At 42.6% G+C, this 27221-nt stretch overlaps 2 protein-coding genes across 3 annotated transcripts; both read right to left on the reverse strand.

Moving 5' to 3' along the window:
• Positions 1-664: 664 nt before the first annotated feature.
• Positions 665-17571, reverse strand: gypc (glycophorin C (Gerbich blood group)). Its single transcript, XM_072376508.1, has 4 exons — positions 16863-17571; positions 16202-16304; positions 11555-11596; positions 665-2609 (listed from the first exon to the last, which is right to left on the reverse strand). Exons 2-4 carry the CDS (start codon positions 16290-16292, stop codon positions 2425-2427), a joined length of 318 nt encoding a protein of 105 aa, XP_072232609.1. The 5' UTR covers positions 16293-16304; positions 16863-17571; the 3' UTR covers positions 665-2424.
• A 649-nt stretch (positions 17572-18220) lies between these two features.
• Positions 18221-21295, reverse strand: s100b (S100 calcium binding protein, beta (neural)). 2 transcript variants are annotated; one of them, XM_072376696.1, is made up of 3 exons: positions 21248-21295; positions 20716-20859; positions 18221-20594 (listed from the first exon to the last, which is right to left on the reverse strand). In XM_072376696.1, the coding sequence occupies exons 2-3, from the start codon at positions 20851-20853 to the stop codon at positions 20451-20453; spliced, it is 282 nt and encodes a 93-aa protein (XP_072232797.1). In that variant the 5' UTR covers positions 20854-20859; positions 21248-21295; the 3' UTR covers positions 18221-20450. The 2 variants fall into 2 exon arrangements, with proteins under 2 accessions (XP_072232797.1, XP_072232718.1); XM_072376617.1 differs by having other exon boundaries at positions 21200-21272.
• Positions 21296-27221: the final 5926 nt, after the last annotated feature.

The following is a 27221-nucleotide window of genomic DNA, read 5'->3' on the forward strand; positions in this document are numbered from 1 at the left end:
ACTCCTTGAGGTAGCATCATCCCATCACTACTATTGGGACGCGTTTCCAGGCCTCCGGCGTCACAGTGAGGCCGGGCCGCAGCGAGCCGCAGCTGATAAAGGTTCCCGCTGATTGCGCGCTCACCTGCGCGCTCACCTGCCCAAATCAGACGGCGCCAGTTCCATTCACGCCTCATCCGTTTTGTCTTTGCTTTACGTGTTTTCTGTTAGAGGAGTCAGATCAACACTTTACACCTTAAAGTGTTAAATCCCTGAGATGTTTCCTGTCCATAATAATAATATTATAAGGAATGGAATCATATATAGAGGAATAAAACAGCACTATTTCCATTATTCATGGCACCTTCAGCAGTTACAATGCGCCAGAATCACAATATCCAGGGCATCCATGTTTCCAGTTACCATCCCAACATTAGCTTGTGAGCAGATGACATTTTATTTTACCTCCAGTTCACTGCAAGAAGTGATAAAGCTCATCAATCAGTCCTCAAATATATCAGATTACTCGATAAACTGAACTAAATCAACCATCCTGCATCCTTACCTGTTGGCAACATTAAATACTGAGGAACAACCCCCCCCCCCCCCCCCCCCCCCACGCTGTCAGAGTTGTTCAAAACCATTGAAGATAATCTCAACTGTTGGATGAAAATGGTGGGTGTAGTTCCCCATGTTGGCCACAAGGAGGCGCATTTATTCTTCTTCTCACAAAGAGCCACCAAGAGGTCAGAAAGTGTGAAGTTTATTCTTATAAAAGCATCAGTAAATACAGATAAAACGATACAACTATGAGAAGCTATTTCTAACAGTAGAAACAAAGCCTTTAAAGTCTTTGAAATGGACAGAAATGCACCGCTTTGGCTTGAAAAATGACCATATAAACATGTCAGAGGTGTTTACGCAGATCGTTTTTCACAGCTGATTCATAGCTGTGTGCTGTGTGAGTCAGAGTCAAAACTCCAGTCATTTGTCTTCACCAGGAGCTGAAAAACAACAACATTGGGGTGGAAAATCACCAGCATCCAGCGGCTGATCCTCCGTCAGGACCTTAAAACCTAATTCATCTTTTATAATGGGCGCCATTCCTATCAAAGCTCCCGCTTTAGGTGTCAGCTGGACCTTCTCCTGCTGACAGATGATGTCGTCACTTTGTGTTTCTGTGAGAATGGCATCAGACGGTCGTCATGGTGACCACGAGAGACAAAACAAAACAAATGAACACGTTAAAAACTGGAGATGATGTTTTTGTGCTCAGCCTTGTGGTTTTATTCTGTCCTTTAAATGAGAAATCACCAGAACATCTCCAATGATGCCTCGACTCCTGGAGACCCCGGAGGTGACGGCTCCACTGGAGCTCCTCTGGGGCCTCAGGGCTCCTCTGGAGCTGCTCTGGGGCCTCAGGGCTCCTCTGGAGCTGCTCTGGGGCCTCAGGTGAGAAAAGGCATGATGGGAAATGTGTGGCTCTGCTCTTATCTGGTTGTTGAAATGTTTCCTCAGCAGTCTGACATGTGGTGGGAGCTTTGATTTGGATAGTTTTAAAGTTTCTGCCTCCTTTAAACATTCAACAGAGAAGTGTCTGCTAAGTTAAACTGTTTCTAACTCCTCCGTCTGCAGCTGGCTGCTCTGGGGCCTCAGGGCTCCTCTGGAGCTCCTCTGGAGCTCCTCAGGGCTCCTCTGGGGCCTCACGGCTCCTCTGGGGCTCCTTTGGAGCTCCTCTGGGGTCTCAGAGCTCCTCTGGGGCCTCAGGGCTCCTCTGGAGCTCCTCTGGAGCTTCTCTGGGGCCTCAGAGCTCCTCTGGGGCTCCTCTGGAGCTCCTCTGCAGCTTCTCTGGGGCCTCAGGGCTCCTCTGCAGCTTCTCTGGGGCCTCAGGGCTCCTCTGGAGCTGCTCTGGGGCCTCAGGTGAGAAAAGGCATGATGGGAAATGTGTGGCTCTGCTCTTATCTGGTTGTTGAAATGTTTCCTCAGCAGTCTGACATGTGGTGGGAGCTTTGATTTGGATAGTTTTAAAGTTTCTGCCTCCTTTAAAGATTCAACAGAGAAGTGTCTGCTAAGTTAAACTGTTTCTAACTCCTCCGTCTGCAGCTGGCTGCTCTGGGGCCTCAGAGCTCCTCTGGGGCCTCAGGGGCTCCTCTGGGGCCTCACGGCTCCTCTGGAGCTCCTCTGGAGCTCCTCTGGGGCCTCAGAGCTGCTCTGGCTGCTCTGGTCCACTTCAGGTGAGGCGCAGTCGGCCTAAAACAAGCCCAGATTTAAGCTTCACTCGGTTAAAACGGACTGAATAAAAGCGCAGTTACATTTTGCTACCAGGTGGTGGCGCCTGTCTACACAGTTGCTCATTTGGGGAAAAAGTCTTTCTTCTCCTGCATCTACAAAGCTATCCGTCCTCAGCTTGACTGTAACTCAGGTGGGAGACCAGCACGGCTCCCTTTAGTCGTCCTCTTTGGGCTTCAGAGGTGCTTTGGACTGCAGCGCCGCGTCGGAGCCGACGTCATCGTCGTCGTCGTCGTCGTCGTCTGCCTCGTTCGTGTCGTACGAACCTTTTTGTCTGGACAGGCACCACAGAAGAACTGCGATTGTACAGATGAACAGCAGCAGCACGACGCTGACGACTCCTGTGAGAAAAAACATGGCGTCATGCTGCAGCTGCAACTATAGTCCTGTTTATTCCCATAAAACCCAACAAACTGCTGGATCCAAGGTGCACGTACATGCACTAATAATCCTGTTTATTCCCATAAAACCCAACAAACTGTGCTGGATACAAGGTGCACGTACATGCACTAATAATCCTGTTTATTCCCATAAAACCCAACAAACTGCTGGATACAAGGTGCACGTACATGCACTAATAATCCTGTTTATTCCCATAAAACCCAACAAACTCTGCTGGATACAAGGTGCACGTACATGCACTAATAATCCTGTTTATTCCCATAAAACCCAACAAACTGTGCTGGATACAAGGTGCACGTACATGCACTAATAATCCTGTTTATTCCCATAAAACCCAACAAACTGCTGGATACAAGGTGCACGTACATGCACTAATAATCCTGTTTATTCCCATAAAACCCAACAAACTGTGCTGGATACAAGGTGCACGTACATGCACTAATAATCCTGTTTATTCCCATAAAACCCAACAAACTGCTGGATACAAGGTGCACGTACATGCACTAATAATCCTGTTTATTCCCATAAAACCCAACAAACTGTGCTGGATACAAGGTGCACGTACATGCACTAATAATCCTGTTTATTCCCATAAAACCCAACAAACTCTGCTGGATACAAGGTGCACGTACATGCACTAATAATCCTGTTTATCCCCATAAAACCCAACAAACTGTGCTGGATACAAGGTGCACGTACATGCACTAATAATCCTGTTTATTCCCATAAAACCCAACAAACTGTGCTGGATACAAGGTGCACGTACATGCACTAATAATCCTGTTTATTCCCATAAAACCCAACAAACTGTGCTGGATACAAGGTGCACGTACATGCACTAATAATCCTGTTTATTCCCATAAAACCCAACAAACTCTGCTGGATACAAGGTGCACGTACATGCACTAATAATCCTGTTTATTCCCATAAAACCCAACAAACTGCTGGATACAAGGTGCACGTACATGCACTAATAATCCTGTTTATTCCCATAAAACCCAACAAACTGTGCTGGATACAAGGTGCACGTACATGCACTAATAATCCTGTTTATTCCCATAAAACCCAACAAACTCTGCTGGATACAAGGTGCACGTACATGCACTAATAATCCTGTTTATTCCCATAAAACCCAACAAACTGCTGGATACAAGGTGCACGTACATGCACTAATAATCCTGTTTATTCCATAAAACCCAACAAACTGTGCTGGATACAAGGTGCACGTACATGCACTAATAATCCTGTTTATTCCCATAAAACCCAAAAAAATGTGCTGGATATAAGGTGCACGTACATGCACTAATAATCCTGTTTATTCCCATAAAACCCAACAAACTGCTGGATACAAGGTGCACGTACATGCACTAATAATCCTGTTTATTCCCATAAAACCCAACAAACTGTGCTGGATACAAGGTGCACGTACATGCACTAATAATCCTGTTTATTCCCATAAAACCCAACAAACTGTGCTGGATACAAGGTGCACGTACATGCACTAATAATCCTGTTTATTCCCATAAAACCCAACAAACTGTGCTGGATACAAGGTGCACGTACATGCACTAATAATCCTGTTTATTCCCATAAAACCCAACAAACTCTGCTGGATACAAGGTGCACGTACATGCACTAATAATCCTGTTTATTCCCATAAAACCCAACAAACTCTGCTGGATACAAGGTGCACGTACATGCACTAATAATCCTGTTTATTCCCATAAAACCCAACAAACTGTGCTGGATACAAGGTGCACGTACATGCACTAATAATCCTGTTTATTCCCATAAAACCCAACAAACTGTGCTGGATACAAGGTGCACGTACATGCACTAATAATCCTGTTTATTCCCATAAAACCCAACAAACTCTGCTGGATACAAGGTGCACGTACATGCACTAATAATCCTGTTTATTCCCATAAAACCCAACAAACTGTGCTGGATACAAGGTGCACGTACATGCACTAATAATCCTGTTTATTCCCATAAAACCCAACAAACTGTGCTGGATACAAGGTGCACGTACATGCACTAATAATCCTGTTTATTCCCATAAAACCCATCAAACTGCTGGGTACAAGGTGCACGTACATGCACTAATAATCCTGTTTATTCCCATAAAACCCAACAAACTGTGCTGGGTACAAGGTGCACGTACATGCACTAATAATCCTGTTTATCCCCATAAAACCCAACAAACTGTGCTGGATACAAGGTGCACGTACATGCACTAATAATCCTGTTTATTCCCATAAAACCCAACAAACTGTGCTGGATACAAGGTGCACGTACATGCACTAATAATCCTGTTTATTCCCATAAAACCCAACAAACTCTGCTGGATACAAGGTGCACGTACATGCACTAATAATCCTGTTTATTCCCATAAAACCCAACAAACTGTGCTGGGTACAAGGTGCACGTACATGCACTAATAATCCTGTTTATTCCCATAAAACCCAACAAACTGTGCTGGATACAAGGTGCACGTACATGCACTAATAATCCTGTTTATTCCCATAAAACCCAACAAACTGTGCTGGGTACAAGGTGCACGTACATGCACTAATAATCCTGTTTATTCCCATAAAACCCAACCAACTGTGCTGGATACAAGGTGCACGTACATGCACTAATAGTCCTGTTTATTCCCATAAAACCCGACAAACTGTGCTGGATACAAGGTGCACGTACATGCACTAATAATCCTGTTTATTCCCATAAAACCCAACAAACTGTGCTGGATACAAGGTGCACGTACATGCACTAATAATCCTGTTTATTCCCATAAAACCCAACCAACTCTGCTGGATACAAGGTGCACGTACATGCACTTATAATCCTGTTTATTCCCATAAAACCCAACAAACTGTGCTGGATACAAGGTGCACGTACATGCACTAATAGTCCTGTTTATTCCCATGAAACCCAACAAACTCTGCTGGATACAAGGTGCACGTACATGCACTAATAATCCTGTTTATTCCCATAAAACCCAACAAACTGTGCCGGGTACAAGGTGCACGTACATGCACTAATAATCCTGTTTATTCCCATAAAACCCAACAAACTGTGCTGGATACAAGGTGCACGTACATGCACTAATAATCCTGTTTATTCCCATAAAACCCAACAAACTGTGCTGGGTACAAGGTGCACGTACATGCACTAATAATCCTGTTTATTCCCATAAAACCCAACAAACTGCTGGGTACAAGGTGCACGTACATGCACTAATAATCCTGTTTATTCCCATAAAACCCAACAAACTCTGCTGGATACAAGGTGCACGTACATGCACTAATAATCCTGTTTATTCCCATAAAACCCAACAAACTGCTGGATACAAGGTGCACGTACATGCACTAATAATCCTGTTTATTCCCATAAAACCCAACAAACTGTGCTGGATACAAGGTGCACGTACATGCACTAATAATCCTGTTTATTCCCATAAAACCCAACAAACTGTGCTGGATACAAGGTGCACGTACATGCACTAATAATCCTGTTTATTCCCATAAAACCCAACAAACTGTGCAGGATACAAGGTGCACGTACATGCACTAATAATCCTGTTTATTCCCATAAAACCCAACAAACTCTGCTGGATACAAGGTGCACGTACATGCACTAATAATCCTGTTTATTCCCATAAAACCCAACAAACTGTGCTGGATACAAGGTGCACGTACATGCACTAATAATCCTGTTTATTCCCATAAAACCCAACAAACTGTGCAGGATACAAGGTGCACGTACATGCACTAATAATCCTGTTTATTCCCATGAAACCCAACAAACTGCTGGATACAAGGTGCACGTACATGCACTAATAATCCTGTTTATTCCCATAAAACCCAACAAACTGTGCAGGATACAAGGTGCACGTACATGCACTAATAATCCTGTTTATTCCCATGAAACCCAACAAACTGCTGGATACAAGGTGCACGTACATGCACTAATAATCCTGTTTATTCCCATAAAACCCAACAAACTGTGCTGGGTACAAGGTGCACGTACATGCACTAATAATCCTGTTTATTCCCATAAAACCCAACAAACTGTGCAGGATACAAGGTGCACGTACATGCACTAATAATCCTGTTTATTCCCATAAAACCCAACAAACTCTGCTGGATACAAGGTGCACGTACATGCACTAATAATCCTGTTTATTCCCATAAAACCCAACAAACTGTGCTGGGTACAAGGTGCACGTACATGCACTAATAATCCTGTTTATTCCCATGAAACCCAACAAACTGCTGGATACAAGGTGCACGTACATGCACTAATAATCCTGTTTATTCCCATAAAACCCAACCAACTCTGCTGGATACAAGGTGCACGTACATGCACTAATAATCCTGTTTATTCCCATAAAACCCAACAAACTGTGCTGGATACAAGGTGCACGTACATGCACTAATAATCCTGTTTATTCCCATAAAACCCAACAAACTGTGCTGGGTACAAGGTGCACGTACATGCACTAATAATCCTGTTTATTCCCATAAAACCCAACCAACTCTGCTGGATACAAGGTGCACGTACATGCACTAATAGTCCTGTTTATTCCCATAAAACCCAACAAACTCTGCTGGATACAAGGTGCACGTACATGCACTAATAATCCTGTTTATTCCCATAAAACCCAACAAACTGTGCTGGATACAAGGTGCACGTACATGCACTAATAATCCTGTTTATTCCCATAAAACCCAACAAACTGTGCAGGATACAAGGTGCACGTACATGCACTAATAATCCTGTTTATTCCCATAAAACCCAACCAACTCTGCTGGATACAAGGTGCACGTACATGCACTAATAGTCCTGTTTATTCCCATAAAACCCAACAAACTCTGCTGGATACAAGGTGCACGTACATGCACTAATAATCCTGTTTATTCCCATAAAACCCAACAAACTCTGCTGGATACAAGGTGCACGTACATGCACTAATAATCCTGTTTATTCCCATGAAACCCAACAAACTGTGCTGGATACAAGGTGCACGTACATGCACTAATAATCCTGTTTATTCCCATAAAACCCAACAAACTGTGCTGGATACAAGGTGCACGTACATGCACTAATAATCCTGTTTATTCCCATAAAACCCAACAAACTCTGCTGGATACAAGGTGCACGTACATGCACTAATAATCCTGTTTATTCCCATAAAACCCAACAAACTGTGCTGGATACAAGGTGCACGTACATGCACTAATAATCCTGTTTATTCCCATAAAACCCAACAAACTGTGCTGGATACAAGGTGCACGTACATGCACTAATAATCCTGTTTATTCCCATAAAACCCATCAAACTGCTGGGTACAAGGTGCACGTACATGCACTAATAATCCTGTTTATTCCCATAAAACCCAACAAACTGTGCTGGGTACAAGGTGCACGTACATGCACTAATAATCCTGTTTATCCCCATAAAACCCAACAAACTGTGCTGGATACAAGGTGCACGTACATGCACTAATAATCCTGTTTATTCCCATAAAACCCAACAAACTGTGCTGGATACAAGGTGCACGTACATGCACTAATAATCCTGTTTATTCCCATAAAACCCAACAAACTCTGCTGGATACAAGGTGCACGTACATGCACTAATAATCCTGTTTATTCCCATAAAACCCAACAAACTGTGCTGGGTACAAGGTGCACGTACATGCACTAATAATCCTGTTTATTCCCATAAAACCCAACAAACTGTGCTGGATACAAGGTGCACGTACATGCACTAATAATCCTGTTTATTCCCATAAAACCCAACAAACTGTGCTGGGTACAAGGTGCACGTACATGCACTAATAATCCTGTTTATTCCCATAAAACCCAACCAACTGTGCTGGATACAAGGTGCACGTACATGCACTAATAGTCCTGTTTATTCCCATAAAACCCGACAAACTGTGCTGGATACAAGGTGCACGTACATGCACTAATAATCCTGTTTATTCCCATAAAACCCAACAAACTGTGCTGGATACAAGGTGCACGTACATGCACTAATAATCCTGTTTATTCCCATAAAACCCAACCAACTCTGCTGGATACAAGGTGCACGTACATGCACTTATAATCCTGTTTATTCCCATAAAACCCAACAAACTGTGCTGGATACAAGGTGCACGTACATGCACTAATAGTCCTGTTTATTCCCATGAAACCCAACAAACTCTGCTGGATACAAGGTGCACGTACATGCACTAATAATCCTGTTTATTCCCATAAAACCCAACAAACTGTGCCGGGTACAAGGTGCACGTACATGCACTAATAATCCTGTTTATTCCCATAAAACCCAACAAACTGTGCTGGATACAAGGTGCACGTACATGCACTAATAATCCTGTTTATTCCCATAAAACCCAACAAACTGTGCTGGGTACAAGGTGCACGTACATGCACTAATAATCCTGTTTATTCCCATAAAACCCAACAAACTGCTGGGTACAAGGTGCACGTACATGCACTAATAATCCTGTTTATTCCCATAAAACCCAACAAACTCTGCTGGATACAAGGTGCACGTACATGCACTAATAATCCTGTTTATTCCCATAAAACCCAACAAACTGCTGGATACAAGGTGCACGTACATGCACTAATAATCCTGTTTATTCCCATAAAACCCAACAAACTGTGCTGGATACAAGGTGCACGTACATGCACTAATAATCCTGTTTATTCCCATAAAACCCAACAAACTGTGCTGGATACAAGGTGCACGTACATGCACTAATAATCCTGTTTATTCCCATAAAACCCAACAAACTGTGCAGGATACAAGGTGCACGTACATGCACTAATAATCCTGTTTATTCCCATAAAACCCAACAAACTCTGCTGGATACAAGGTGCACGTACATGCACTAATAATCCTGTTTATTCCCATAAAACCCAACAAACTGTGCTGGATACAAGGTGCACGTACATGCACTAATAATCCTGTTTATTCCCATAAAACCCAACAAACTGTGCAGGATACAAGGTGCACGTACATGCACTAATAATCCTGTTTATTCCCATGAAACCCAACAAACTGCTGGATACAAGGTGCACGTACATGCACTAATAATCCTGTTTATTCCCATAAAACCCAACAAACTGTGCAGGATACAAGGTGCACGTACATGCACTAATAATCCTGTTTATTCCCATGAAACCCAACAAACTGCTGGATACAAGGTGCACGTACATGCACTAATAATCCTGTTTATTCCCATAAAACCCAACAAACTGTGCTGGGTACAAGGTGCACGTACATGCACTAATAATCCTGTTTATTCCCATAAAACCCAACAAACTGTGCAGGATACAAGGTGCACGTACATGCACTAATAATCCTGTTTATTCCCATAAAACCCAACAAACTCTGCTGGATACAAGGTGCACGTACATGCACTAATAATCCTGTTTATTCCCATAAAACCCAACAAACTGTGCTGGGTACAAGGTGCACGTACATGCACTAATAATCCTGTTTATTCCCATGAAACCCAACAAACTGCTGGATACAAGGTGCACGTACATGCACTAATAATCCTGTTTATTCCCATAAAACCCAACCAACTCTGCTGGATACAAGGTGCACGTACATGCACTAATAATCCTGTTTATTCCCATAAAACCCAACAAACTGTGCTGGATACAAGGTGCACGTACATGCACTAATAATCCTGTTTATTCCCATAAAACCCAACAAACTGTGCTGGGTACAAGGTGCACGTACATGCACTAATAATCCTGTTTATTCCCATAAAACCCAACCAACTCTGCTGGATACAAGGTGCACGTACATGCACTAATAGTCCTGTTTATTCCCATAAAACCCAACAAACTCTGCTGGATACAAGGTGCACGTACATGCACTAATAATCCTGTTTATTCCCATAAAACCCAACAAACTGTGCTGGATACAAGGTGCACGTACATGCACTAATAATCCTGTTTATTCCCATAAAACCCAACAAACTGTGCAGGATACAAGGTGCACGTACATGCACTAATAATCCTGTTTATTCCCATAAAACCCAACCAACTCTGCTGGATACAAGGTGCACGTACATGCACTAATAGTCCTGTTTATTCCCATAAAACCCAACAAACTCTGCTGGATACAAGGTGCACGTACATGCACTAATAATCCTGTTTATTCCCATAAAACCCAACAAACTCTGCTGGATACAAGGTGCACGTACATGCACTAATAATCCTGTTTATTCCCATGAAACCCAACAAACTGTGCTGGATACAAGGTGCACGTACATGCACTAATAATCCTGTTTATTCCCATAAAACCCAACAAACTCTGCTGGATACAAGGTGCACGTACATGCACTAATAATCCTGTTTATTCCCATAAAACCCAACAAACTGTGCTGGATACAAGGTGCACGTACATGCACTAATAATCCTGTTTATTCCCATAAAACCCAACAAACTCTGCTGGATGGAGGATGATAAATGAAGTCTACTCTTTTGGGAGAACACCAGAAAAACTAGGATCAAGTTTAATTTAAGAAAATTTAGGCTCGACTCCATCCTTAAAGTTCTTATAATCCAAACTTTTAGGATAGAATACACTGAATTAGCTGTAAAATGAGCCAAATGATGAGTTTATTTGTCCAAAAACAAAGCAAAAATTAATCAAATCCTCTTATTTTGATGCTTTGTTTCGTTTCTTCCTTCAAATGATCGAACTTTAAATCATTTTAAATCGTTCTTTTGCATAAATGAAAGATACACAGTTCAGTAACACACATTAAGACCACAGATGGGTGAAGTTAACCACACTGATTGCCTTGAACAACTTCAACAGAGAAGGAAAATACTGAAGCTCTCACCTCCAATTAAGGCTGCGAAATCTGCCGTGTCACTGTAGAGATCTGTTAGGGCACAAAGAGAGTTTAAGGAGAAATTCACAGGAGATCAGGAGAAATGTGGAGTTTCCCCACAGCTTCTGTTGGGATAAAAAGTCAAATCTGTTTTCTTTCTGTATTTTCTCTTTCAGTTTGCTGCAGATAAAGTTATCAGAAGGTCACTGAAGGTCCTTCAGCTCCTGGTTCTGGAGGAATCTCGGCCCTCTTCTCTCCAGCAGCTTCAGCTCATTGAGGTTTGCAGCATTGGTTTCTGCACAGCTCTCTTAAGGTCCCACCACAGCATTTCAGTCAGGCTGAGGTCTGGACTCTGACTGGACCATTGCAACACCTTGATTCTCTTCTTTTTCCCACATTCTGCTGTAGATCTGCTGCTGTGTTTGGGATCTTTGTCCTGTTGATGAGCCAGTTTCAGCCCAGCTTTAGCTGTGGGACAGATGGCCTCACATCTGACTCTAGAATACTTTGGTATCCAGAGGAGTTCATGGTGGACTCAATGACTGCAAGGTGCCCAGGTCCTGTGGCTGCAGAACCAGCCCAGATCATCAGCCCTCCACCACCGTGCTTGACAGCTGGTATGAGGTGTTTGTGCTGATATGCTGTGTTTGGTTTCCTCCAAACGTGCTGCTGTGCATTAGGACCAAACATCTCCACTTTGCTCTGGTCTGTCCAAAGGACATTGTTCCAGAAGTCTTGAGCTTTGTTCAGATGCAGCTTTGCAAACCTAAGCTGTGCTGCCATGTTCTTTTTAGAGAGAAGAGGCTTTCTCCTGCAGCCCTTCCAAACAAGCCATCCTTGTTCAGTCTTTTTCTAACTGTGCTGCCGTGACCTTTAACCTTTAACATGCTAACTGAGGCCTGTAGACTCTGAGATGTAGCTCTGGGCTTTTTCACCTTGGGGTGACCTTTAACCTTTAGCATGCTAACTGAGGCCTGTAGAGTCTGAGATGTAGCTCTGGGCTTCTTCACCTTGGGGTGACCTTTAACCTTTAGCATGCTAACTGAGGCCTGTAGAGTCTGAGATGTAGCTCTGGGCTTTTTCACCTTGGGGTGACCTTTAACCTTTAACATGCTAACTGAGGCCTGTGGAGTCTGAGATGTAGCTCTGGGCTTCTTCACCTTGGAATGACCTTTAACCTTTAACATGCTAACTGAGGCCTGTAGACTCTGAGATGTAGCTCTGGGCTTTTTCACCTTGGGGTGACCTTTAACCTTTAGCATGCTAACTGAGGCCTGTAGAGTCTGAGATGTAGCTCTGGGCTTCTTCACCTTGGGGTGACCTTTAACCTTTAACATGCTAACTGAGGCCTGGAGAGTCTGAGATGTAGCTCTGGGCTTTTTCACCTTGGGGTGACCTTTAACCTTTAACATGCTAACTGAGGCCTGTGGAGTCTGAGATGTAGCTCTGGGCTTTTTCACCTTGGGGTGACCTTTAACCTTTAGCATGCTAACTGAGGCCTGTAGAGTCTGAGATGTAGCTCTGGGCTTCTTCACCTTGGGGTGACCTTTAACCTTTAGCATGCTAACTGAGGCCTGTAGAGTCTGAGATGTAGCTCTGGGCTTCTTCACCTTGGGGTGAACTTGCTGGGACGTCCACTCCTGGGAAGATTGACAGCTGTCCTGAATGTTTTCCACTTGTGAATAATCTTTCTCTCTGTAGAATGATGGACTCCAGATAGTCTGGAAATGGCCTTATAACCCTTCCCAGACTGATGGGCAGCAGCAGCTGCTTCTCTGAGATCATTGCTGGTGTCTTTTCTCCTTGGCATCGGGTTAAACTGACAGAACTCCTGCTTTTATAGAGCTGCTCACACTGACTGATGATCAGTTAATCAGAGCATTGATCAGTTAATCAGAGCATTGATCAGCAGCTCCTGGCTGCTTCTTACCCTCTGAGTTCCCGTGGAAACACTTAGTTATTCACACACTGCTTCTGTGTTTTGTCTCAGTTTGACTCAGTGAAACATGTTGTTGTTGAATTCAGCTAAACTTGTGACAAAAGAGCAGCCAAATGATTTTTATCACATCTTGGCATTGAAAAGCTGTATAATACTTTATGAAATACTTCTTAAAACTACATAAAGTTAGTTTGACATATGAAATAAAGGCTCTAATCTTTTACACCACCACAAACTACATCTTTATGACTCTAACCCCATAAATTACCGTATGAGTGATAAAAACTAAACACACTTAATAAGATAAAGCTGCATTCAATCAATAAACAAATGAAACCAACAGATTTAAACCAAATGAATTAGATTTGTTCATTAAATCCACACTAATCAGTTTTTCCTGTTAAATTTTCTTTTTGCATTTATTGATGTTTTTGTGGCACTAACGTTGTTCCATACTTTAACCTGTAAAACGGGTTCATTTAGTCACTAAAGCTGATGCTTTCTTTCTTTCTTTCTTTCTTTCTTTCTTTCTTTCTTTCTTTCTTTCTTTCTTTCTTTCTTTCTTTCTTTCTCTCTTTCTTTCTTTCTTTCTTTCTTTCTTTCCTTCTTTCCTTCTTTCTCTTTTTCTTTCTCTCTCTCTCTTTCTCTCTTTCTTTCTTTCTTTCTTTCTTTCTTTCCTTCTTTCCTTCTTTCTCTTTTTCTTTCTTTCTTTCTCTTTCTTTCTTTCTTTCTTTCTTTCTTTCTTTCCTTCTTTCTCTTTTTCTTTCTTTCTTTCTTTCTCTTTCTTTCTTTCTTTCCTTCTTTCTTTCTCTCTTTCTTTCTTTCTTTCTTTCCTTCCTTTCTTTCTCTCTTTCTTTCTTTCTTTCTTTCTTTCTTTCTTTCTTTCTTTCTTTCTTTCTTTCTTTCTTTCTTTCTTTCTTTCTTTCCTTCCTTTCTTTCTTTCTTTCTTTCTTTCTTTCTTTCTTTCTTTCTTTCTTTCTTTCTTTCTTTCCTTCTTTCTTTCTCTGAGCATCTGTTGTTCTTTAGCTGTTTGGAGGCGTGTGAAGTTCATTTCTGGGGGACAGGGCTGTTATTAGCCTGCTTTGGCCCTGTTCGGCCCTGCTGTGGAAACGCCAGCCGGCGAGTCAGCTCTTATCACCACGGCGACACCCCCCCGAGGCGTCACACTTGCTCAGGCTGATAAGATGATAAGACACTCCCTGCTGCACACAAACCCTCCACTGGTCCACAGCAGGGAGGCTCTTCGTCCGTTACCTTCACTCTGGTGAAATGGTCGTTTCTATCTGGATAAACACCTTAAAACGGTCTAAAAATGACTGCTTCTGAACCCTAACGTTCGATAAAAGACTCGGCACCAATAACGCATTTCTCCCAGAACTTTCTACATTTAAATGATGATAAAACTGAATGTATTGTGTTTGGGGAAACTGTGACGGCCGACTTTAGCACCTTGTCTTCAAAGCTCAGGTCAACCGTCAGAAATCTGGGAGTGACCTTTGACCTTTGACACTCATCTGAAGTTTGACAAACAAATTAACAGTGTTTTCAGGACTAGTTTTTTCCAGCTGCGTCTCCTGGCCAAAGTTCAAATGTTTTTAAGCCGTGACGACCTTGAGAAAGCCTCCCTGCCCTAATAAGTTCAAGGTCAGACGACTGCGATGGACTCTATGTCGGCGTCTCCCAGCTTCTCTCAGTCGCCTTCAACTGGTGCAAAATGCTGCTTTTAACCAACACTAACAGACCTGTGCACATCACTCCTGTTCTTAACTCCCTTCACTGGCTTCCTGTCCTTTATAGAACTGATTTTAAACTTTTAAAGTTTGTTTTTAAAGCTCTTAACGGCCTCACCCCATCGTATTTATCTGAGCTTTTAACTGTAACCCTGGCAGAGCTCTGAGGTCAACAAATCAACTTTAGCTGGAAGTGTTCAGGTCAAAATACAAGCCCTGGGGTGACCGAGCCTTTTCTGCTGCTGCCCCCAGGCTCTGGAATAAGCCCCCCCCCCCCCCCCCCCCAGATGCGTCTTATTTCTGACCTGGGCCTCTTTAAATCTGGGCTAAAAACCTACTTATTTCAGATGGCTTTTAATACCCAGTAATATGGTGACTCTTCTATATTATCTTATTCAATTTTGCTGTATTTTATTGCGTTTACTGTTATTTTCTTGTTTTTTACTTATTCTTTTCTTTATTTATTATCTGCTGTAAAGCACTTTGGTACCGAAATGGATTGTTGTAAAGGGCTAGAAATAAATTACATTTCAGGATTTTCTCAATAAGAAGCTCCTGTCAAGAGCTGGTTAGCGTAGCTTAGCACAAACACTGGAAACAAAGGGAAACAGTTAGCCTCAGACTGTATGCTCATATAAAACATCATCATGGATGGAGAATTGTTTCAGGCTTTTATCATCCCTCATGAAAACTGAGGGGAAAGCTCTGTTTAAAACTATGAAGCGTTGCATTTACACCCAACTGAGAGGTTTTAATGCTGAAACGTCACGTTGGCACAGAAAACCTCCAGGAAACAGCAGGTTGATGACAACAAGGAAGTGGAAAAAGGGCTGAAGCTGAGTTTGGTAACTCTGCAGAATGATGTTAAGAGCCTGGGAATGAGAGCTGGTTTAGCTTTACCCTTAAACTGTTTCATTTGTGCATAATAAACCTGATAAATAACCGCATCATTCCAGCAAATTAGAGCAAAGAAAACGTTAGACGCACCGTTCTTCTTCCCGATCTTGGTCACAAGCTCTGAGAAAGGAGAGGCTGTGTGAGTCTGAACCCACGGGCTGGGAGTCGTGTCAGCGTCCATGATGAAGTCAACCTGGAGGGGAAAACCACAGAAGAAGAGTCATGAGGATTCATCCTCTGGGAACCATGAGCAGCGCTGGATTTCATCAGAGCAGGAGACCAACCGACAGCTCAAGAAGAGTCACATGAAGTGTTATTAAAGGGCTTCACAAGATAAAACTGAGAAGAAAAAATAGTTAAAAATAGTTTATACGCTGGATGAAATATTCAGAAAGACATCCAAAGACTTTTTGTTTGGACTTCATGACGCACTTCTTGCAAAATAATAATTTATTACCACATTTTGAGTATTTTAAGGGAACTTTGGGCCTCTTTTTGTCCACATACTGAGTCAGAAACTGAAGAGTCATGCTTTTAAAACTCAGCTGCAGACCATACGAGGCGGTAATCAGGTTTTATTAAACTGAGTCAGAGTACTCCTACAGCTTCAGGGAGGTTAGGCTGCACAACATCACTGGCATCTCCTTTAACATTATTAAATGCCTTGTAAGTAAGTAAAAAAACAAAGCAAACATGTGTAAAAAGCAAACATTTTGTCGATCTAAAAGCACAAAGTTACAAACAAACTCACCAGTTCTCAGCCAGCAGCGCTTTAATCTCCAAAGAAGAGGAAGAAACAGCCAAATGTGAGCTGGCCGGCGCCCAGAGCCTGTCAGATGGGTGTGGTGTCAGTCCCCCGGGTGGAGGTCGGCTCCCCCTCCGGCCGGCCGGGGCGCTGACTCCGCCCCTGCGATGCCAAACAGCCTGCAGATGTCTGGAAGTGTGCAGCTGACAGCGCCGCTTGCATCATCTGTTAACACGCATAAAATGAACTCCCTTTCTTCAGAGGAGGCGGTGGATTTCCACACTTCTTCCTCCCAGCGCTGCATGTTTCAACCCCAGAAGTTATGATGTGAACCGGCCCAGCAGGAGTCTGATGGCAGCAAAAAGTGCTTAAACTTACTCAGTTTTGGGTTAAAATCCGCGGCCTCCGGCTTTATTCTGCAGCAGTTTATCCAACAGATCCTCCGAACTGTAGCCGGTTTGTTCTCATCCTCTCACAGCTGCTGTTTGCTGCGTTTCTTCCACATATCTGTGACGCTTCCCTCTGTTTTCCTTCACGTTTCAGCTCTTTTTTCCTCTTGTGCATCACCTCATGGTGTCCAGCAGGTGGTGCTGTCCTGCAGGCTGCGGGAGGATGGGCTGAATAATGCTAAAACGTGTCCTTATTTTCTTATTCTCAGCCAGATATGAGTGCATTTATAAATAAAAAGTAGCCTGATAAGACTGACAAACTGTATTTGACAGATTAATAATGATAGAAAAGCATGAACCAGCTGGTTCTGGTTCAGCTGTCCCTTTATAACCTGAGCCCACATGTCTGTGTAAGTCAAACAAAGCACTGCAAAGCTAACCCTGGTCTGATCTGGCCTCGAGCCTTTAAGGAGCAGGGTTACCGTGGCAACAACACATCAGCAGCAGAGTTAGACCTAAACATACCTGTGAAACAACACCGTCTGGCTTCTGTTGACTAAAACCTGACATTTTACTTCAGAACATTTGTCACAGAGCTTAAAATACGAGGCCGTACTCTTTGGTTTTGGCAAGTTGTCAAAATAAAGACAAAGCATGTAACCATGGCGACTGAATTACCAGCAAACGAGCGCCCTTTTTAATGTTTTGACATGTTTTTCAGTCATTTCAGCGTTTATATTCACACAGATTCCCCCTCTGAGGTTCATTTATTTAGCTTTAAACAAGTCTCTGTTGGGTTTGCCCTCAAAAAAGCGTAGAAAAAGCAGCAATTTCTTGGTTTCTTTCCACGAATGAGTGTAAAATCAACCTGTTTCCGCTGTTAAAGTCAGTCTGTGAGTTCAGTTTATCTTGATTTCTTCAACTTTGCATCTTACACAGGAAACACCTGAAATCAGACACTTTAAACAACACATCTTTAATAATGGAAGTTGCTTTATTACCAGAGCTCGCTCAGTGCCGAACAACAGATGTTTTCAGGGTGAAAGCACTTCTGACAGATGTTTTACGGTCGAGTAGCTGCACAGAGACAATTTTAAAATGTTGTTTTTCTGCGAATTGGCAGCTTTCAGTGACCTACTTCCATTTAAATCAGTCTGAGTTCAACACTTCTCACAAAGCTCTCTCACAAACTGATAATTTAACACAATTTCATGCCATCCACATCCAAACAAACCAGCCGTCCACGTTGCAGAATCCATTTCAGGCAAACTCTTGTGCTCCAAAGTGTTTCCGTGGACACTTCCAGCTCTGAACTGTCCGGTTTAGATTGTGTGATTTGCTCTGAATAAGAGCTAAAACCGAGTTAAAGCTGCAGCAGAAGCAGGGAGGGGAACTAAACTCTGTTTCAGACCAACATCCTGGGATTATTTTCACCTACAAAACAAGGAAAACTGGTTTATCTGACCAGAATATTTCAGTAGCAACTGGCAGATTTTTATAAATCCACCTCCACTTGATTCTTTTAGTCTAAATTTCAACGTTAAAATCAACTAGATTTGTCTCCTTTAGCTCATTAGATGATTTCTGTGGTTATCATATCAGCGAATTACTGAAACTCTGAAAAAGTGCAATAAGAAAAAGTGCTTTTTTTTGTTAGAACTCACAAACAAGGTGGTTAAAAGGGCAACATTACGGTTTCTAATCCTTACCGTGTGTTTTTAACAACTAAAACCTCCGTCCAGATGTGTTTCCAGATGTTAGAAACAGCAAACATGACTTCTGTGTCACTTTCACAAGAGAATAGATGTCGATAAATCAGGATTTTCAAGGAAAACAGAGATATGATGCAGTTTGTTGCCTTGAAATTGGATTAATTTGTGTTGTGAAACCAACAGTTTTCACACCTTCTGCAGTTTTGAGACTTTTAATAACCAATAAAGTCTTTTTACTCGTCCCTATTTTTCATATTCAGCCAGTTTTTTTAAAAAAGGTGCCTTTAGGCTGTAGATATTCAACATGAAACCTCTTTTTCTTTCAGACTTTAGTCGGTTTCTTGACTCTAATTAAGGATTAAAGCCACAGCATTGAGCTCAAAGTCTGATAGTCGGCCTCTTTTCATAGTTTACTGAGACGAACCTTCTCGGTTTAAGAGTTTAAGCTTCGTTAAAACTGCATCAGGAAGCTGTCAGCTGGAGTCGATCAAAGCAGGAGGAAACATTTATGGAAACATTTACACTTCATTATTTTCACAGCTCACTTTGACGAGTTGTTCAACAGCCAGAAGGATGTTTCTAATTTTAAATTCTTGACATTTTAAATAGCAAAAATGTGAGATTTTGGAGTAACTTCTGAGCTCAGCAGCCTTTTGCATCTCCACATGATGAGTTTTTGCCTCCTGAGGCTACAGGACAAGTTCACTTGTGAGTTAACTGAGATTTTAACAGTTAACCGGAGAGGAAAAGAAACCAGCGACCAAGTTTAAGCAGCTAATAAATGATCAACTAAAGCAGGAGCAAGAGAGGCCAAAACTAACCAATCACACGTTTTTAACTATCCTCTTTAACCGTCTGATAGTCAACAAGGTTTTTAACAAGTTTTTAACAAGTTTTTAACAAGTTTTACATCATTTTTAACAAGTTTTTTAACAAGTTTCTAAACAAGTTTTTTTAAACAAGTTTCTAAACAAGTTTTACATCATTTTAAACCTGTTTCTAAACAGTTTTTAAACCTGTTTATGAAACATTTTTGGATGGTTTTCCGACTTTAATTCGATTTCTCAGTGTGAATCAACTTGTTTTAGCCTGAAATTAAATTTTGCTTGAGCCACCAGCACTAAAACACGTCAGAAAACCTCCAGCCGGCGTGATTTACAGAAACAGAACAAACTTAACTTAACAAATTGATTATTGATTGCTTTGCTTATTTGAGGCTAAAACTGACTCACAGCATGTGCTCTGAAATTATTCTCAAGTTGCTTTACAGTAAAGAAGCAGGAGTAAGCCCTATAAAAACAACATTTTCACTACTTTCGTAACTTTCTGAAGAGCGTAAAAGCCGTCTAGGCATCTAGAACCGAACAGGAAATGAGAAACTACCGAACTTCTCCAGCCGCCCTGCGCTGCTCTGAGGGCATCCACAGTTTGTGCGTCGCTAGGCGTCAGCCTCTTTATAATTTGCTGTAGCTCCCCCCCCCCCCTTTGCCTCCTCACTCGTCTTCTTCAAAGAACTCGTGGCAACAGATGGTAACCATAGAGACGAACGTCATGAACTCCTGGAAGTTGCACTCGGAGTCGCCGTCGCCGTCCAGGCTCTCCATCATGCTGTCCAGCGTGGACTGGTCTTTGACGTGCTGCGGGGGGGGGGGGGGACGGGTTCACATCAGGACACAAACAGCAAGCTCTTTTATCCTCTTTTCTCCTCTTTTATCAACTTTTCAGAGCTGTTAAAGCATCAGAGATCTGCCTGCTCACCCCCATCAGGTCCGGCAGCTCGTCGTGAAGCAGATCCTTCAGCTCGCTCTTCTTCAGTTTGTGCTTGTCTCCTTCTCTTTCCGAATACTTCTGAAACACAGCAATGATGGTCGCCATCGAGGTCTCCAGGTCGGTCATTGTTGTCTGAGGAGAAATCGAATAAAGTCAACTCAATGTGTCGGGAAACCGTGTTGAAACACAGAGTTTTTACGCATCAGGATGAATCTTAAGACCGCTTTAAGGATGCAAAAAGAGGTTTTTCTGCCCCACAGGGTGAAAAGCACCTGAGAAATATCCCCCTCTGTTCAACAACAGCCAGGTTTCCGCTTCCCTTCCTTTAAAAGCACATCATAAAGTGATTTATACAACATTTTCAATATGTTTGAACCCACATTTCACTGCAAAAACATCTTAAAACACCTTAAAGTGGAGCCAGAGCACAAAGATATTCATCTAATCTGACAAACCCTGCAGTCAACATCACCTTAAGACAGAAAAGCAGCTAAAACCCGACAGATTCATCGTCTTACACGTGTTTCAAAGGAGGGCCGCCGCTCTCACTGCTGTGCGTCTGCAGGCAGAAGCTGAGCATCCAGAGACGGAGGATGGCGATGTTCTGCAGCCTTTATACTGCAGCCGTCTGTGGGTGGTGACACGGGGGGTGCTGACCTGAGGTCAGCCATCCTGCCACTCAAACCGCTGACCAATCCGGTGCGTCCACCTCCCCTCACTCCACTGCAGCGCTGCACAGACCTGCTCACTGCGGATCAGCAGTTCCAGCCTGGAGAGCAGCTTTTTGTGTTGATTTGAGCAGATTAACTGTTCACAGGGTGGGAAGGAGCTTGAGATCATCTCCAGAAAGAGTTCGCTGCAGTTTGCACGACACATAACTGTGTGTGAGTTGTATTAAACTCGTATTAAATGGCTTCTGTGTCTGTGATGGAGCCGGAGAGGCCGCTGACCCCCCCTGGATTTCATTAAGCTGCTGCACAAGTTGGATGCAAGTTGCCAGAAGCTGTCTGGTTCCCTTTTGTGGTTCGACCCGTCAAAAACCCAATAAAAAGGTGATAAATTTGGTCATCATTTGGTTCAGGGGATGAAATCCAGGCTCATTTCCACACAGCTGCGCGTTTAACCTGATTATAAAACCGTTTCAGCCTGTTTACGGCTTCATTTATCCACCTTCATGCTCTCTGTCTGAAAGGATTTCTGTGCTTTGCACGCTTCCTGGAAACTGGAGGAGGGAACAGGTGGACTTCTGGTCTGTAACGTGTCGGATGTAATGGGAACAGCAGCACGTTCCACTCAGTTTACGGTTGAGCTGCAGTCACAGCTCGACTGGGTCAGTTCATCCTTGCAGGATACTTTCTTTGTTCCAACCTGTGGTCAAAGATGCTGAGTTTCAGCTTGTTTTATGCAGCTTCGACCCATTCTGGGCAGCTGCCGGCAGTTCTGTATGTTTCATATGTTGGAGTTTAGCTCCGTCACCTCACAGCATGGCGTGAGTCCTTTCTGTGTGGAGTTAGGGTTCGGGTTCTCCCTGGGTTCTCCCCGGTTACTCCGGCTTCCTCCCACGGTCTAAAACATGCATGCCAGGTTAACTAGTGTCTCTAAGTGACATGTTGTCTCTAATGGTGGAGCTCCTCCCCCCTGATGGTGGAGCTCCTCCCCCTGATGGTGGAGCTCCTCCCCCCTGATGGTGGACCTCCTCCCCCGGATGGTGGAGCTCCTCCCCCGGATGGTGGAGCTCCTCCCCCTGGAAGATGGAGCTCCTCCCCCGGATGGTTGAGCTCCTCCCCTGGATGGTGGAGCTCCTCCCCCTGGAAGATGGAGCTCCTCCCCCGGATGGTGGAGCTCCTCCCCCGGATGGTGGAGCTCCTCCCCTGGATGGTGGAGCTCCTCCCCCTGGAAGATGGAGCTCCTCCCCCCGGATGGTGGAGCTCCTCGCCCCGGATGGTGGAGCTCCTCCCCCCGGATGGTGGAGCTCCTCCCCCTGGATGGTGGACCTCCTCCCCCGGATGGTGGAGCTCCTCCCCCCGGATGGTTGAGCTCCTCCCCCTATCTCTAAGGCCTATCATAAAGTACGGCGTAGATCACGCCATCAGTGTCATGTGACACTCTGAGCTCAAAGGTTCGAGTGAGGACTGTTCTCCATGTCTGTAAAGGTCAATTAACTTCAAAGCAGTACTTATAAACGTCTACTTTAGCACATTTGCAGCTTATTTTTGTTTGATTAGACAAAAGTTCCCTGTGATGTTGGCATCCACGCACCAGGGGGCGCCACACTGAGCAGCTGAAGCTTTATTTGGAGACCTGAACCCCCTAAAAACTTAAACCACAGCTGATCTTAACTGATGTTGTGCGTTTCTGGTTCAATAAGCACATTTGTAGGAAATCAGACGTTAGCTGCACTGTGCTAATTAGCTGATTAGCACATGAAACCGAGCTGGTTAATGAGCTAATGTATATTAACATGTTTTACTTCCAAACAATGCATCCTTAACAAAGATCACACACATTTAAATGTATTTTAGTAGTTAGAAGTCAAATCTGAGCCATGAACCTGGTCTGTTCTGACTCTTAATTCAGAAACATTTCATTAAACAGCTGAAAGACCACTTTACGGTGTGAGTTGAATCGTAATATTTTTAAGTTGAAATATAATAACCAAATCTGCCAAAGTGCCACATCCTCTCGTCTGTGCTCCACTTCGATCGGGATCAGCTGTGTTTGAGCATCTGTGCGCCACAAAGGCCTGTTTCAGAGGAAGTGTGTGGCCGTGCATGTTAATGAAGACGCTCTTTTCACTGCTGAAGTTGGCCAGACGTGTGCCTTCGGCCTCCTGAGGAGAGCCCAGAAACCGTACGTCTGCTGCAGCCGCAGAAGTGCTGCCAAGTTTCAGCCCGAAACGCTGGAAGCAGGAACCTCAGTGAAACCTTCAGATGATGCTCTGTGATGACTGGAAAAGAGCATAAACCTCCATATTATGCTTTGGGATGACTATAAAAGAGCATAAACCTCCATATTATGCTTTCTGATGGCTATAAAAGAGCATAAACCTCCATATTATGCTCTGGGATGGCTATAAAAGAGCATAAACCTTCATATTTTGCTTTCTGATGACTATAAAAGAGCATAAAGCTTCATATTTTGCTTTCTGATGACTATAAAAGAGCATAAACCTCCATATTATGCTTTCTGATGACTATAAAAGAGCATAAACCTTCATATTTTGCTTTGGGATGACTATAAAAGAGCATAAACCTCCATATTATGCTCTGTGATGACTATAAAAGAGCATAAACCTCCATATTATGCTCTGTGATGGCTATAAAAGAGCATAAACCTTCATATTTTGCTTTCTGATGACTATAAAAGAGCATAAACCTTCATATTTTGCTTTCTGATGACTATAAAACCTCCATATTATGCTCTGTGATGGCTATAAAAGAGCATAAACCTCCATATTATGCTCTGGGATGGCTATAAAAGAGCATAAACCTCCATATTATGCTCTGGGATGGCTATAAAAGAGCATAAACCTCCATATTATGCTCTGGGATGGCTATAAAAGAGCATAAACCTCCATATTATGCTCTGTGATGGCTATAAAAGAGCATAAACCTCCATATTATGCTTTCTGATGGCTATAAAAGAGCATAAACCTCCATATTATGCTTTGGGATGGCTATAAAAGAGCATAAACCTCCATATTATGCTTTCTGATGGCTATAAAAGAGCATAAACCTCCATATTATGCTTTCTGATGACTATAAAAGAGCATAAACCTTCATATTTTGCTTTGGGATGACTATAAAAGAGCATAAACCTCCATATTATGCTCTGTGATGACTATAAAAGAGCATAAACCTCCATATTATGCTCTGTGATGGCTATAAAAGAGCATAAACCTTCATATTTTGCTTTCTGATGACTATAAAAGAGCATAAACCTTCATATTTTGCTTTCTGATGACTATAAAACCTCCATATTATGCTCTGTGATGGCTATAAAAGAGCATAAACCTCCATATTATGCTCTGGGATGGCTATAAAAGAGCATAAACCTCCATATTATGCTCTGGGATGGCTATAAAAGAGCATAAACCTCCATATTATGCTCTGGGATGGCTATAAAAGAGCATAAACCTCCATATTATGCTTTCTGATGACTATAAAAGAGCATAAACCTTCATATTTTGCTTTGGGATGACTATAAAAGAGCATAAACCTCCATATTATGCTCTGTGATGACTATAAAAGAGCATAAACCTCCATATTATGCTCTGTGATGGCTATAAAAGAGCATAAACCTTCATATTTTGCTTTCTGATGACTATAAAAGAGCATAAACCTTCATATTTTGCTTTCTGATGACTATAAAACCTCCATATTATGCTCTGTGATGGCTATAAAAGAGCATAAACCTCCATATTATGCTCTGGGATGGCTATAAAAGAGCATAAACCTCCATATTATGCTCTGGGATGGCTATAAAAGAGCATAAACCTCCATATTATGCTCTGGGATGGCTATAAAAGAGCATAAACCTCCATATTATGCTTTCTGATGGCTATAAAAGAGCATAAACCTCCATATTATGCTTTGGGATGGCTATAAAAGAGCATAAACCTTCATATTATGCTCTGGGATGGCTATAAAAGAGCATAAACCTCCATATTATGCTCTGGGATGGCTATAAAAGAGCATAAACCTCCATATTATGCTCTGGGATGGCTATAAAAGAGCATAAACCTCCATATTATGCTCTGGGATGGCTATAAAAGAGCATAAACCTCCATATTATGCTCTGTGATGGCTATAAAAGAGCATAAACCTCCATATTATGCTCTGGGATGGCTATAAAAGAGCATAAACCTCCATATTATGCTCTGGGATGGCTATAAAAGAGCATAAACCTCCATATTATGCTCTGTGATGACTATAAAAGAGCATAAACCTTCATATTATGCTCTGGGATGGCTATAAAAGAGCATAAACCTCCATATTATGCTTTCTGATGGCTATAAAAGAGCATAAACCTTCATATTATGCTCTGGGATGGCTATAAAAGAGCATAAACCTCCATATTATGCTCTGTGATGACTATAAAAGAGCATAAACCTTCATATTATGCTCTGTGATGGCTATAAAAGAGCATAAACCTCCATATTATGCTCTGGGATGGCTATAAAAGAGCATAAACCTTCATATTATGCTCTGGGATGGCTATAAAAGAGCATAAACCTCCATATTATGCTCTGTGATGACTATAAAAGAGCATAAACCTTCATATTATGCTCTGTGATGGCTATAAAAGAGCATAAACCTCCATATTATGCTCTGTGATGACTATAAAAGAGCATAAACCTTCATATTATGCTCTGTGATGGCTATAAAAGAGCATAAACCTCCATATTATGCTCTGGGATGGCTATAAAAGAGCATAAACCTTCATATTATGCTCTGGGATGGCTATAAAAGAGCATAAACCTCCATATTATGCTCTGGGATGGCTATAAAAGAGCATAAACCTCCATATTATGCTCTGGGATGGCTATAAAAGAGCATAAACCTCCATATTATGCTCTGTGATGGCTATAAAAGAGCATAAACCTCCATATTATGCTCTGGGATGGCTATAAAAGAGCATAAACCTCCATATTATGCTTTGGGATGACTGTAAAAGAGCATAAACCTCCATATTATGCTCTGTGATGGCTATAAAAGAGCATAAACCTCCATATTATGCTCTGTGATGACTATAAAAGAGCATAAACCTTCATATTATGCTCTGTGATGGCTATAAAAGAGCATAAACCTCCATATTATGCTTTCTGATGGCTATAAAAGAGCATAAACCTCCATATTATGCTTTCTGATGGCTATAAAAGAGCATAAACCTCCATATTATGCTTTCTGATGGCTATAAAAGAGCATAAACCTCCATATTATGCTCTGTGATGGCTATAAAAGAGCATAAACCTCCATATTAGGCTCTGGGATGGCTATAAAAGAGCATAAACCTCCATATTATGCTCTGGGATGGCTATAAAAGAGCATAAACCTCCATATTATGCTCTGTGATGGCTATAAAAGAGCATAAACCTCCATATTATGCTCTGGGATGGCTATAAAAGAGCAGGTACGTCCTGTGACAGTGACACCAGAGGCCAGTAATCTGCACAATGCGCTGACTTTATCACGTGACTCGCTCCAGCTCCCTCTGTGACCCCCGACCTGCCTCCTCTCCTCCGGTGTCGGAGAACAGAGACGCTTATCTCGGGACAAACTGCGTCTTTGTCTCACGATGAATCCTCGGCTCACGCGGACGGCTGCAGCCCGTCTCATTGTTCGCTTCAAACACTGAAACGCTGTGCGGATTCTGACCGATTTACGGCGCCAGAGGGAGACCTTTCAGCGAGTTTTTACTGAAGGAGCGAAGACATGCTTCATATTTCTGTTTAACACTGATTTTCAGTCCACTTCTTGTGTCATTTGGCACAG

The sequence above is a fragment of the Leuresthes tenuis genome, unplaced genomic scaffold (assembly GCF_036924035.1).
Source record: "Leuresthes tenuis unplaced genomic scaffold, fLeuTen1.0.hap1 SCAF_1, whole genome shotgun sequence".
NCBI classification, from domain to species: domain Eukaryota; kingdom Metazoa; phylum Chordata; class Actinopteri; order Atheriniformes; family Atherinopsidae; genus Leuresthes; species Leuresthes tenuis.

What these genes read in the sequence shown, in the direction of transcription:
- gypc (XM_072376508.1), bottom strand. Translation starts at nt 16,292, where the DNA reads ATGGACGCTGACACGACTCCCAGCCCGTGGGTTCAGACTCACACAGCC. An exon ending in CAAGATCGGGAAGAAGAACG is followed by an intron (nt 11,597 to 16,201) that starts GTGCGTCTAACG and finishes GTGCCCTAACAG; the next exon opens with ATCTCTACAGTGACACGGCA. An exon ending in TTTCGCAGCCTTAATTGGAG is followed by an intron (nt 2,610 to 11,554) that starts GTGAGAGCTTCA and finishes TTTTTCTCACAG; the next exon opens with GAGTCGTCAGCGTCGTGCTG.
- s100b (XM_072376696.1), bottom strand. Translation starts at nt 20,853, where the DNA reads ATGACCGACCTGGAGACCTCGATGGCGACCATCATTGCTGTGTTTCAG. An exon ending in AGCTGCCGGACCTGATGGGG is followed by an intron (nt 20,595 to 20,715) that starts GTGAGCAGGCAG and finishes CCCCCCCCGCAG; the next exon opens with CACGTCAAAGACCAGTCCAC.